At 39.3% G+C, this 14051-nt stretch overlaps 1 protein-coding gene across 1 annotated transcript; it reads left to right on the top strand.

The window, feature by feature from the left end:
* Nucleotides 1–6: 6 nt before the first annotated feature.
* On the top strand, nt 7–13843 carry ppil4 (peptidylprolyl isomerase (cyclophilin)-like 4). The gene is made up of 13 exons (XM_067573153.1): nt 7–126; nt 444–511; nt 3659–3723; nt 3809–3926; nt 4307–4449; nt 4592–4688; nt 4890–5006; nt 5097–5221; nt 5336–5402; nt 7749–7860; nt 9604–9700; nt 9883–10015; nt 13386–13843. The coding sequence occupies exons 1-13, from the start codon at nt 57–59 to the stop codon at nt 13596–13598; spliced, it is 1425 nt and encodes a 474-aa protein (XP_067429254.1). The 5' UTR covers nt 7–56; the 3' UTR covers nt 13599–13843.
* Nucleotides 13844–14051: the final 208 nt, after the last annotated feature.

The following is a 14051-nucleotide window of genomic DNA, read 5'->3' on the forward strand; positions in this document are numbered from 1 at the left end:
CGCACGCGTTCGGTATTTCCCTATCACACTCCTCTCGCGAGATCACACACGTCAGTATGGCGGTGCTCCTTGAAACGACGCTGGGCGATATTGTGATTGATTTATTTACTGAAGAAAGGCCTAAAAGTAAGAAAATACAGTCATTCTCACACAACAGCAACGATTGGTATTAAACCGATTGCCAATTGAGAAAGCTCCTGGCAAGCACAGCGGAATTGCAGAATAACTAGCTGCTAGCTGTAGCTGTTAGCTTGCTTGTTACTTAAGTTAGCGTTTTATGTTATTTAATATCAGCTAACAGTTAATGAAGTTAAACAACATCAACACACACACACAAATTTAGCTTTAATTTCTTAATGCTAAAATATACGCTAAGGGTGAAGACTTTGATCAAACATAACGACTATCGGTGTAACATTAACCTCTGTGTGCTTTCTTTGCAGCTTGCCTAAACTTTCTGAAACTATGCAAGATAAAATACTACAACTACTGCCTCATCCACAATGTTCAGGTAAAACAAAACTGTCTCTGTAGTTATTTTTTCCCATTTAGATTTTATTATAATTGGCCGAGGAGGAGGAGTTGCAGCCATTTTCAACTCAAGCCTAATCATCAACCCTAGACCTAAATTTAATTATAACTCATTCGAAAGCCTTGTTCTTAGTCTCTCTCAGCCAACCTGGAAAACCTTGGGGAGTTTTCAAAGGGGAGTTTTTCCTTACCGCTGTCGCCAAGTGCTTGCTCATGGGGGGAATTGTTGGGTCTCTGTAAATTAAAGAGTACGGTCTTGACCTGCTCTATGTGAAAAGTGCCTTGAGATGACTTCTGTTGTGATATGGCGCTATATAAATAAAGATTGATTGATTGATTGATTGATAATTTTGCCATGGCAGACAAACATACATAAAAACAGCATGACAGTACAAGGACATGGCTGTTGCACAGACAAGACAAACCAGTGGAGGGAGGGAGGGAGGCTTACAATGTTCAATTATTTTATGCATGTGTTTCTATTTAACATAGTGTGACCATAAGAACACATGCATGCCCATGATCTTAGATCAACACATGCTTTGCTCCAACACATAAATATTCTGAACTAACAAGATTGAGTAAATATCATGAGTCCAACAATGACTTTGTGAAATTACAAAGAGAAGAGAGCAAGATGTTTTGAGTCCAAGAGTGAGAGTGACCTTATTGTGTCCCATATGCCATTCCCTCCCCTATCCAGATATAACAGGGATGATGCGGCTTCTTCCATGCCTATAAGGTTCAGAAAGTCCTCCAACCATTTATTTAAGTTAAAACAATTGGCCTTTCTAACTTTCCAGTTCATAAGAGTTATGCAAGGTTGATAATGCTACAATTTTTTGTGCAAATGTAGAATGTATGCCATTGGCCTGGATGCCTAGTAAGCATGTAGCTGGACATAGAGCTGCATCCATTTTCAAGATTTTTGAAAATGTGACTCCAACTACATCCCAGAGGGTCTTCACAGCTAGACAGAACCATAGAGTGCACAAGGGTGCCCACATCCCCACAACCATGCCAGCATATGTCTGAGAGGGTTTGATCCATCTCTTTAAGTCTAGAGGGGGTGATGCTCTGTGCAGCATTTTCAATTGTATTATCCTAAATCTTACACATTCGGACAGTGATACTGAGTTCCTCCAAATTCTGGCCCACTTAAGTGCGTGAATGAGATGCTCAAGCTCCCATCTTTTCTTTGTCTCAATATTGCTACTAGGGGAGGAAATGAGAAGAAGCTTATATATGCTTGAAATCATTCCCCTCATTTGCAAGTTTATTTTAGGTTGTTATGCCAGATGTTCATGGCAACCTATATAGGTACCTTCTGAGGTTATTTTCATGATAATAGCTTTTAAATGCAAATAAGAGAGAAAAGAGGATTCACTCAGATTGAATTTTGTTATTATTCCTGAAAATAGCATTATGATATTGTCCTTCACAATTTGACTTATCTGATGTATGTTATGACCTTGCATAGGTATGTTGATCATCAGGTTACCATCTGCTGAAAAGAGCAGATTTTTCCATAGTGGACATGAAGGAAGAGAATGGTACTTAAAGTCGTATATAATTTTAACCACACTGATGGAGAATTGTATTAATGGATTCAATCTTTTAATAGGTTTGGGACAATATCATAATGACGCTAGAGAAATAGATTTGTTCTGCTTTGTGATTATCTGTCCCTCCAGCCAATCCCAGTTTGCTATTGAAGTTGTACTCTCCATAACCTCATTCAATGGGGAATCTGGCGTTGTATGAAAGGTAATAGAGATACAAGTCAGGCACACCCAATCCACCTTTACTCCTCAGCACAGACAACTTCTGATTTATTCTAGGTTTTTATCTTTCCATAGAAATTGAGTAAATGTAGTATGAATTTCTTTAAACCAATATTGAGGGATTTGAAGGGGAATGGAGGATATGATGCAAACCACTCTTGGGAGGACATTATTTTTCATATATATATATACCCTTCCCCAGAAGATAAAGCTAAAGTTGTCCATCTTCTCCAATCATCTCTAAGGGTTCTTAGTAAACCTGGACCATTGGATTCAAGTATTTCATTTCTTTCAAAAGGGGCAGAACCTAAATGAATAGAACACGTAAAAAGAAAATTAGCTGGATGGCTTCACTTTTAATCCTTTTTCATTATATATTCTGAAAATAAGCTAAATGATTTGATTATATCTAACCCCTTGGGTATAGAGGTAAGTGGATCAGATAAAGTCAATAGAATATCATCATTGTATAAATTCATTTTGAACTGATCGCCCATTGAGATTGAGGACCAAAACTGAATTCATATTGTGGTGGTACAAAGGCATTGACTGTTTTACTATCATGTCATTGTAGCAGTGTTATGAAAATCATGAATGGAACTTGTCACAAACTCATCTTAACTTGCCTGACGAGGGCGACAAATATCACAACTCAGACTCTTTTCGTGAGGACAAGCGTTCAGATGTCCTGGGCCTCGAACGCCACAGCTTCCCATGAAGATAAATTTGTTTTAGTTAGAATATTTGCAAAAGCAAACGAGGCCTGCCTCACAACCTGTTCTATCAGAGCTCTTGTTCACCCCACTTTTATGACAGAGTGCACCCTGCACAATTTACATATATATAATATAATGGAAATGAGTTTCATTCAGTGGAATCTCAAAAGCTTTTCTTAAACTGCGCAACCATTTAAGCACAGTCGTCATTATCACGGTTTAGCTGTTGTGCAGCCAAACAAGGACTCAAGCCTGCAAAGGTAATTACATTTGACCGGTGCAGACGTTACATTGACCTCATGAGTGTCTAAATGTGCTTAATGTAATTTTCCTTAAAAATGTCTTTTGAATTTTTTGTGAAAAGTCTCTTGTGTAACGGCAGGGACATAACAACATCGTTTCTCTCCACATAATCATATTGTGACAAAATTCCTGTCCAGAGTCCTCATATCTAAACTGTCCCAGCACATCTTAAAAGACCTTTTATTTTCTGAACCGCATTAATGAGTTAAGTAAATACAGTAGCAGACAGTGCTTTCTGATTTATAAGGTTTATACTGAAAATCTCTGTGCTTTAAGGCTCTGGTGAAGAAACTTCCTGTAACAATGTGTTTGTCTCCTCTTCAGAGAGACTTCATCATGCAGACCGGAGACCCCACCGGGACCGGCCGCGGTGGAGAGTCAATCTACAGGTCAGTTCATCTTCATCACCACTGCTGACTTTTCTTGACATCACATGTTGATCGCAGCGACACGTTCTGTCTCGTGTGTCATTAGCAAACTATACGGGGACCAGGCCCGCTTTTTTGAAGCAGAGAAAACACCACGCATCAAACACAGAAAGAAGGGGACGGTATCTATGGTGAACAACGGGAGCGACCAGCATGGTTCTCAGGTGAGTAAGATGAGCGTTACACTTATGTTTTACCCGCAGTTGCAAAAAGGTCTCTCTCTCTCTCTCTTTTTCTCCCACTCTTCATCAGCCAAATCAGAAATAACATATAATCTTTATATGAATCAGCTGAAGAAACCAAAAGCAATGTCATGCATTTGTCCACTATAAAAAATGTGTATATTTTACATTAATTGACTTTTTATCAGACTGCGTGCGTTCTCTGTCTGTTCTTACTAATCACTGTTTTTATTGTGACAAATGGTGTGCAGTGTTCTTCCTTTTCTTTAAAAAGGACAAACCATGTTAACAGATGAAGCTTTGCCTGCAGGATGTATCACATTATATAATAAATCTAAATCTGCTATCATTCTTGTCTTTAGTTCCTTATTACAGCTGGCGAGAACCTTGATTACCTGGATGGAGTCCACACCGTGTTTGGAGAAGTGACAGAAGGCATGGACGTGTTGGCCAAAATCAATGAGACCTTTGTTGACAAGGACTTTGTTCCATTTCAGGATATCAGGTGAGTGTTGACCAAATACACTTTGCATTAAATGTGACCTAATTGGTGTGCCTTCATTTAATGTTGCGTAATATTTCTCAGAAAAACCTCAGAGCATAAAGTTTTACAATAGAGAGAGATGTAAATGTTGTTTTGCTTGCAGGATAAACCACACAGTGATCCTGGAAGACCCATATGATGATCCTCCTGATCTGCCAGTGCCAGATCGATCCCCCGAGCCCACCAAAGAGCAGCTGGATGTGAGTGCAGCGTCTCTGTTTTATTCCTTAAGAAAAGCCTTACACAAAAAAATACAAAACCAGAAAAGTCACCTCAGATGACCCAAAAAACAGACATTCAAAGCAAGATGGTGCAAGTAAAGGTGAAAACTGTACATAATAAACATAAACACAGCACATACAGCTTAACTAACCACAGCTGTTTCTGCGACGGATGCGCAGAGCGGCCGGATCGGAGCGGATGAAGTAATAGACGATACAGATGGGAAGGGAGCTGAGGAGCTGGAGGAGAGGCTGAAGGAGAAAGAGGCCAAGACTCAGGCCATCCTGCTGGAGATGGTGAGAGAAGAACTGCTCTCAGACTTCTGTTGAAGATACCAAAGATGCAGCCTGCAGCATCTATACGCTCTCTGTCTAACATTCCTCCAGGTGGGTGACCTCCCCGACGCAGACGTTAAGCCTCCGGAGAACGTGCTGTTTGTGTGCAAACTGAACCCGGTGACCACAGACGAGGACCTGGAAATCATCTTTTCCCGCTTCGGGACCATAAAAAGGTGACACTGAGCTGTAGTTTCTACATATAACATGCTTGACACGATACTTCAGCTCCGTATTGTCTTTTGAACTGGCTTGCTAATTATTCCTCATGTTTCCTCTGTTCTGTGTAGCTGTGAGATCATCAGAGACTGGAAAACTGGAGATTCCCTCTGTTACGCTTTTATTGAGTTTGATAAGGTGAGCATCTTATGTGTGTTTTTAAACATTACATATCTACTGTATGTGTTGGGTCTTGTGGAAGTGTTTTTTTTAAAATTTGTTTTAACTTTAAAGAAACAAAAAGCAAAATTATCACATATACACATACATGCACTCACATGGATGTAGTTACAGTGAATTATGTGCAATATACAAGATAGCATGACCTTAAAAAGGAGTTCATAACCTGTATTGCATAGACATCCAATATGTAAATATACCTTTGATGATGTATTGCAGATGTATTGTTTACGAAAAGGAAAGTTTTGAATAGCTGTATTTATAGAAACGAGGGTGTTATGTTAATATATTTAGACAGGGTTGAGAAATATTATTCACGCTATACATGAAAACGTCAGCGTTTTATAAAGGTGTTAAGTGTGTGTTTGTGTGCCTGTAGGGTGTGTGCACTTCCTCAGAAATAACACTATGCGTCAGTTTTAAATGTCACTAGTTCATTATTAGTATCAGGATGTGTATATGAAGGAGGGTCAACAACAGACTGAACAAACCACAACAATAATGGCACAAAGAAAATTTAAGAGCTTATATCTGCAGGGATCTTAATATTAAAACTGTAGTTTCCTTATTGGGTATCAACATGTTTTTCAAGTGCAAATAAAGAACTTCAAATAAAATTCTCAAGAAAAATAATCAGGTGTCAGCCAACAATGATTCTGCCTTAATCTGCCTCTGCTAGATAAAAATTTTAATCCTTTAGATACACACAAAGGAGCAGCCACGAATGTAAACAAAAAGGCTTTATGTCACATAAATGAAAAAAGCAATTTATCAAAAGCCTGGCTGGCATCCCAGTTCAGTTGAACACTTCCTTCTAGGTTTCCAGTTCAAGACCATAGATGTTATCAAGGGTCAACAAGACATGTTGTCAAGACTCCTCCAGTGTTTCCTCTGTATTTATTTAGCGGTGGTGCTGCTAAATTAAAATAAAGATTGTAATTTAGCCTTAATGTTATCTACAAGCACAGAGGAAACACTGCTCCTCCAAACAGACTTTGGATAACTGGTCCTCACTCTACCACAATCCAGCAACATGTTAAATAGTGCATTAAAAGTGGTTCTTCAGAGGTCCAGAAAGATGACTGAATAATATTTAACAGGGTTTTGCATTCAGGTGCTCATCAGGCTCTTGTAAATATACAGTATGTCTAGCAAACTGGACTGATGGGGAAAACCCCCCCTGCAGAATCAGAATAATGGAAAACAGCCATAAACTCCACTGTTTGCTCTCATCGTGACATCAATAAGGTTAGAAATTTACACATTTTATGATAGAGAAGTCAGGGTTATATAGAAATACTACATTTACGGAAAACCTGATGCATCGACTGTCCATTGTGGAAGTAGCACCTCCAAATTTGTAAACATTAGTGTTGTGAAATTAGCCTCAGTTCATGACTCATATTTACCACTTTTTCAGCTGTTTAAGGGCAACTTCCTTGTGGTAAACTTTACAAGTTGAGACACAACAAATGCACCATTAGTTTTGTTAAGGAGTGAGAATCCTCTGTAGGTTATGCCTGCTGGACTTCAATGATCTGAACACCTTCAGGGATGCATCCACAGAGGGAGGCAACTCCTGAAATGGGTCCCAGCTGTAGTATCGTGGTGTTGAACATGGGGCGCTGCAGTGAATGTTTAAACCATAAGAGGGCGTTAGGTGGTTTGCTGTAGATAAAAATGTGTTTTCACCCAGAAATCTGATGGAGACACCCCACAATGTAATAAAGTCATTTGTTGAAATGTAATGAATTGTACTTATAAATTAGTCAAAACTGCTTTATTATGAATATTAAAGATGTATAGCAGCCGAGGGCTTTTTCATATGAAGAGCAGGAGAGTATTTTATACATATAGGTCTCCTGGTGCATGCTGGTCAATGGCAGACAGTGTCAGATTGGACAAAGAGGCTGCCTTTCTTCAGTGTGTTGAAACTTTGTGCATCTGGTTGAAGTGGTGGTTTGACACTTCACATCAAACATCAAACATTTCCTCTATGAACACAGTTGGTGAAGGCCTTGCTTGTTCTTAGATATCTGATAGCAGATATAAAAGGAAGGATGTTTTTCTGAAGTGCTTCATTCTGTCATTCTGTTTCCTTCCAGTTAATGATTTGCAGAAAGCTTGCTGTCATTTAGATGTTTCCTTATAAGTTTTATTGGTTTATGAATTTCATCAGCTTATTGCATAATAGAAAAAGACTTTAAGTTTTCATTTTTGTAGATGAAACTTGTTAACATTATTACCTGATATTCTTGTTTTAATTCTTCTCTTACCCCCCTTTTATGCTTTCTGTCTTGACAGCAAGAAGATTGTGAAAAAGCCTACTTCAAAATGGACAACGTGCTCATTGATGATCGACGTATTCACGTAGACTTCAGCCAGTCAGTCGCTAAGATCAAATGGAAAGGGAAAGGTACTCCCACTGATGCCTGTGTGGTTTACATGTTTTAAATATTTCTCTTTTGGTTTTGATGGGTTAACAGTTCATGCAGATGTAATCCTAGTTTCTATATTCATTCATGTGTCATTGGGCCTCATTCACAAACTATGCATGTGAACATTATAAACACAAATCCAGGATTCAGCAATATGTTCTTACCTGACTTTGTTCTTACTCTGCGAAAAAATTTAGAACTGCCTCAGATCATGCATACACACAACTCTTAAACATCCCACGGTCTTAAAAATGATATAGTCAATATTTATTCAATGTAAACAATATATTAGAACCACAAATAAAAAATGATTGGACCTAAATATACAACATTTAAAAGTGTGAAATTGCTAATAATATACAATTTAGCTGTGTCTCAAATCACATCTGTTAGTACACTGTCATGTAGTACACTGTGTTCACTATATATTACTGGCATAGTGCGCAAATTTCTACAGGGTAGTGTTGTCTCAAATCAAACACAACCGTTGTGCACTTACCAGAAATGACGATCGCAAATTAGCATTAGCTAGTGTTAGCATTCGCGTTATCGTTCGCGCTACCAAATCATTACATACTGCTAAATTAACCCAAAAAACATACTGATGGCTTTTATATCCAACAACAGTATAGTGGTGCTTAGTGCTAAAAAAAACAAAACACATGTATAACTTAGATTTGTATAATGTGTTGATGTTCACTGTAGTTACAACGTACCCGGCTGCCATTTCCAGTTTGAAAAGTGGTCCCTCCCCTTCCGCTACGTAGCCAAGATGGCGACCATTGAGGGCGAGAAGTGTCCATAGTTCCACACTCAACTTTTTGACTGTTTTGAGTGTACCATCCGGGTACTCACAGTGCACTGCATTTCCCATACTTCTCAGTGTGAACGCAATCATGCACTCAAAATGTTAAGTACTGAAGTATGCGATTTGAGACACAGCATTTATTTACTTATTATAAAATTAATTGCTAAGATGTTATAATCCATAAATCATCGTCATAAATGTAATGAAATTATGAATATATTGGTCCTGTTCCCACCTTTTAGATGACAATTTCTTAAATATCAGAATTTCCATATCGTAATATGACAGCATCACATGTGGCTGTGATATATGCAGCTGGTTAAGCAGCAGTCTGTTCAGTGTCCTCACAGCCTGACAGTTCAGTAGTGATACAAGGAAGGAAACAAAATACTGTTGTCACCTGGCACAGAAGTAGAGATTCATTTACCAACTTTTTGTTACAGAAGTACTGCATGTTAGTGGTGCAACAGGTCTGCAGGCTGTATACAGGATTCACAGTCAGGCTCCAAACGGTTGTGCCAATGACATGTTCACCAGCCAAATCTGTCCTTTCTGGCTTCTACTTCTGAGACTATTGTTTGCATTTTACTAGCAGTAAAGTGTTTCTAGAGAGTGACAGCTCTCTGCTCCAACAGAGCTTTCCATATATAGAGAAATGAGAGCGTGGTAGTATGTTAATTACCAATAGTGGGCACACGGCTAGCAATTCAGAATGACTCTGATTCACTAACATGCACAGTGGTAAGAACAGAATTGGTCGGTGCGCACATCTTATGAATCCAATGGCAATTTTGCATTCACAGATATTTTGTGCGCAAAGTAAGAACATTACTGTGCACATATTGGTGAATTAGGCCCAATGTCCTCACCTTGAGTTAACTGTGTATCATAAGCAGTGATCTTCTGTGTCTAGGTGGGAAGTATACTAAAGATGACTTCAAAGCCTACGAAAAGGACGTGGAGAACCGATCGAAACTGACTCTCAAGGATCAAGTGAAGCCTAAACAAGAGTATCCTTGTGTGTTAACCGGCTGGGATTTCATTTTCCAGTTTTTCCACTTCATGTCATAACATATCAGCCTGCAGTATTGCAGACTATGGTGGCCATGTGCATTTTTCACAGTTTGATTTGGCAGACCTTTCAGCATTGACTTTCTCAACTTCCTGGAGATTTCCATAACTTTCCCAAAAGTTCCAAGTATGACCTGCTGCTGGAGGAGGAAGAGGAGGCGACGGGCCGTCGGCATTCTGAGAAGAAACACAAAGAGAAGAGACATCATCATTATTCAGACGACGAAGACAGCAGGAAGTCCAAAAAGCACAAGGTATTTTCAATCTGTAGCCACACATTCCCTTCACTCTGTTAATGCTCTCAGCCAACACAACACTATTGCAATACTCTCACTCTGAGTCGGTACTATCTTGAAGCTTCAGGGAACCTCGTCTATAATCACATTTTTCCAGTATCAACATGTAGGAATACTGTGCAAATCATCAGAAAATACACAAAACTTTAAACAAAAACAATCCCAGTGTATTCGGACTTAAACAAGCCCAGACACCAGCATGATAAGGGCATTTTGATTGTATGCAAACGATAAGGGCCAAGTGAATGTTAGTGACCTACATTCTGCTTGTCTGAGGAAATGTTTGTGAAATAGTTCAATTGCGTTCAGATCATTTTTGATCCTCAGAAACCTCATTAATCTGGTCTTTCTTTAGACTTCACTAATCTGTCAAAACGTTCTGTCTGAAAATGGTCGTTGCTGCGTGTTTGTCGTTAATAGTGCAGTGGAATCAGATCAATACATCTCCATAGAATCCTGGCTGAAATGTGTGCAGAATATAAATATGCGTTTCTTAACTTTTTGTAGGTTTCTCTTGTAACAGTCATTGCACTGTTCAACACAACATAAAACTCAGCAAATTGCTCTTCTCTTCACTGGAGCTCGCTGATTACCCAACCTGTGAATTACACATAGCAGATGACGATGATGGAACGGTGTTCTTTATTTAGGACTTTCCCCGTCTATGATCAAACACTTACCAAAAGGACAGAGCATTTCAATCAGGAAACATACATGACACTATTAAAGTAAACAAACAGAAAAAAAATCTACATTGGGGAAGTGATTATAAGCAGTCACCTACACTTTTAACATCTCATCGTCACAAATTCATTTGACTTTAATCTAGTTGAAAACTGACTTAATATAAGGAATATAAGCTTGTTTGGTAAAACTATGGTTGCTCTGACAGCGGCCAGGTCACACACACACACACACACACACACACACACACACACACACACACACTAGAGCCCAGTTCGGCCATATTCAGACCAAATCAGGCGGTGTGGTGAAAACACTAGTCCTCTCATTCATTTGAATGGAGGTAGTGCGGTTCGGCTGCAGCTGTTTTGGCCGCTGCGGCGCCGCACCGGACTGCAGCAGGAAAGTTGAGCCAGAGTCAACTTTTGGAGAAACGCAACCCAACGTCACTGTGGTGGCCAATCACAGCCCGTATCAGAGCTGTAAACTCTGCCGTGAGGGAGTAAAAAGATGTTAATAGGCGGAGGGGAGGACATTTCTCTTTATATGATAACGTTAAAAGTAAAGTGAAACCTTGCTGTCAGCTTCTCGACTCATTTTAAAAAAAGATGAGATAAAAGCAAGAGAGCTGAGAGCTCCAGCGAAAGAGAGAGAGAGAGCAGCTGTGGTCGAGCAAGCTAGCGAGTGAATGAAGAGAGGGAGCGCTGGTAGTTAGAAAGCTGGTGAATCAGATCAATAAAACGTTAATTTCTGATCGTTTCACAGCTTTTACGTTCTAGAGCACCAATAAACACGCCCACACCCCCCCCACACACCTCCACTCAACCCTGCGGCTGAACACCACACCGTCTGAATCGGTCTGAATATGAAGGAGGAGGTAACTGATTACCTGGATTATTGTGGAGTAACTCCCTTTAACCTGGAAAAAAGAGCTGTTAGTATGTATCAGTAAACCTGTTTCCTCGAACAGGTCCCTGCATGTGTAGATGTTCACACATGCGCGAGCACACACACACACACACAGTTTCCTCTGTATTAAGTTAATTTACCCAGACAAGCAGTGAAAATTGGATATTAATTAATTGAATATTTAAAAGTTTAAACAAAAAAGCATATTTAGAAGTTACAGTTGTAGGCAGGAAACAGATGAGGGAGGGAGAGAGGGGGCTATGACATTCGACAAAAGTCCCTTGCTGGAATCAAACTGGGGACTTTGTGATCACTGTATATGGAAAGCGTGTGAACCTCTAGCCCACCACGACGCCCGTTTCAGTATTGTAGAGGGAATTTCGAATTGACGGTAAACAAGTATGATAACTTGAAAGAGAAGCAGGAGCACTTTATTCCATCAGCTGACACTTAGGCAACAGTGTGTTATATATGTAAGTATATAAATGCACACATTGCGCCGCCTTCACAAGACACCAGTGTAATTGTACTTAACATGAAATGATCATTTCTTAAACAAGAGGAAATTAAATATTGTGAAAAAGCCCTTTTCAAGTTTGAGAAGAAATATGAACACATTTTTAAAGACATGTTTCCCTGAGAATTTTGCTTTCATTCTCTTTGACAGAATGAAATTGCATCCAAATCCTTTTAGTAAAAAAAAAAATCACATTCAACAGACCATCAGCTACGTGTCCCTCCAGCAGCAGCAGCAGCGATGTCGCAATGGCTACTAAATGTACAACACATGATCAAAAAATACAGCAGAGTGAAATCTAGTTGAAATTGAAATTGATGATCTACAGAGTGCTTTGACAGTTTATGGAGGTGTTAAAGTGAAATGAATATGAGTCAAACATGATGGGTTTCAGAATCATAATGAAGGCAGTTTGCGTGAGAGCTGAACATGGATTATATTCCTGTGTATATAAGACACTGCTGTACAAGGATATTTGACACTAGAAATGTTGCAGCTACCATATATGAGAAGGGCTCTTCTCCTTGCAGTAGTGGGCTCGCTGCCAGAGTTATCACTGTATCTAAATCAGTTTTACGATAGCAATACGCAATTAGTCACTTGGCTGTCAGCCTAATGTGATGAAAGTCTTATCATGGTTGTTTACATTGACCTTTGATATTCAGAGTTTCCTTGTTATAAATAAGACCAGCTAACATGTTCTGTCAACCTGTCGTGCCATCTCGTCCCATACCCCCAGAAGATACCTTGTCAAATTTATTAATTTTGTTTTGATATGTGTATATGAACCTACTGTCAGCTGTAATCAGCAGCCTGACTGAGTTTGGCTCAGTCATTAATACACAGGTTTGTCAGAGCCACTCTTATCCAGGGGGAGTCCATTAGCAGAAAGCTACTCCCATTTCATCGTGTACTAGGTGCCTGTTTCCTTGTTCCTCCTGTTGATTTAATATTTGTCTTATCAATATTTATTTTGTGTTTCATTTCATTCTATTTATCTCTTACGCCTGTTATCTTATGAAACCACCAGTGTTGAAAGATTCTGTAGGAATGATTTAAACGCTGTTCACACCTAACCTGGTCGGTGCAATTCAAACAATCTCTAGTATGTTTGTTAATTTACTCACTGTTTTAAAGTGGGAACAAATGACGTCCTTATCCTGCTAAGAAAAATGTTTTAAAATTAAATTCTTTCTCTGTCTTGTCTCACATTTCCAGGTTAGTGAGGAGAGCCGGCGAGATAGAAAGACAGGCCGCCAGCGCTCTCGATCCCGCTCACGTTCCCGCTCCAGAGACCGGGATCACAAGCACAACAAGTCCCGTGTCAAACATGGGAAAGAGGGACGCGACAAAGGCCACAGCCACAAGGACAGGAGCCGCAGTCGCTCCCCCAAGAAGTCCAAGGACAAAGAGAGGAATAGATACAGATGAGGGAGAGCAGGGAAGAAGGTTCACCTGAACTTTATCTTTCTGTGACCGGAGCTCCTGAACTGTGTTCAGCATGAATTAATGTTATCTAAAATATTCACTACTGGCTTCCTTTTAAGATTGCTTGACCTTGACTTTTAGAAATGATTCAGTTCTTTATCAGGTCCTTGTCCCTTTGTCTTGAAGAACAAAAATGGTTTAAAAAATTCTGTTTTATATGTGTATTAAAAAATTCCATCATAATGTGACAGTTGTTTTATCATTTTTCTCTTATTTCACTTGAATTCCACAAATACATACTTCTCCTTATCTCACACTGCCTAATTTAGAACAAAGGAGGTTGATGATTAATATCTTTGAGTCTAGTTGTGTGGTTTTTTTTTTACAGATGGGGTTTTTTTTTACATTCTTGAAATGCGAATGGAAAAATGCTGGGTGGAGTGTGTCTCCACAGTA

The sequence above is a fragment of the Thunnus thynnus genome, chromosome 18 (genome assembly GCF_963924715.1).
Source record: "Thunnus thynnus chromosome 18, fThuThy2.1, whole genome shotgun sequence".
Classification (NCBI taxonomy): Eukaryota; Metazoa; Chordata; class Actinopteri; order Scombriformes; family Scombridae; genus Thunnus; species Thunnus thynnus.

What these genes read in the sequence shown, in the direction of transcription:
- ppil4 (XM_067573153.1), top strand. Translation starts at nt 57, where the DNA reads ATGGCGGTGCTCCTTGAAACGACGCTGGGCGATATTGTGATTGATTTA. An exon ending in CTTTTATTGAGTTTGATAAG is followed by an intron (nt 5,403 to 7,748) that starts GTGAGCATCTTA and finishes CTGTCTTGACAG; the next exon opens with CAAGAAGATTGTGAAAAAGC. An exon ending in GGAAGTCCAAAAAGCACAAG is followed by an intron (nt 10,016 to 13,385) that starts GTATTTTCAATC and finishes TCACATTTCCAG; the next exon opens with GTTAGTGAGGAGAGCCGGCG.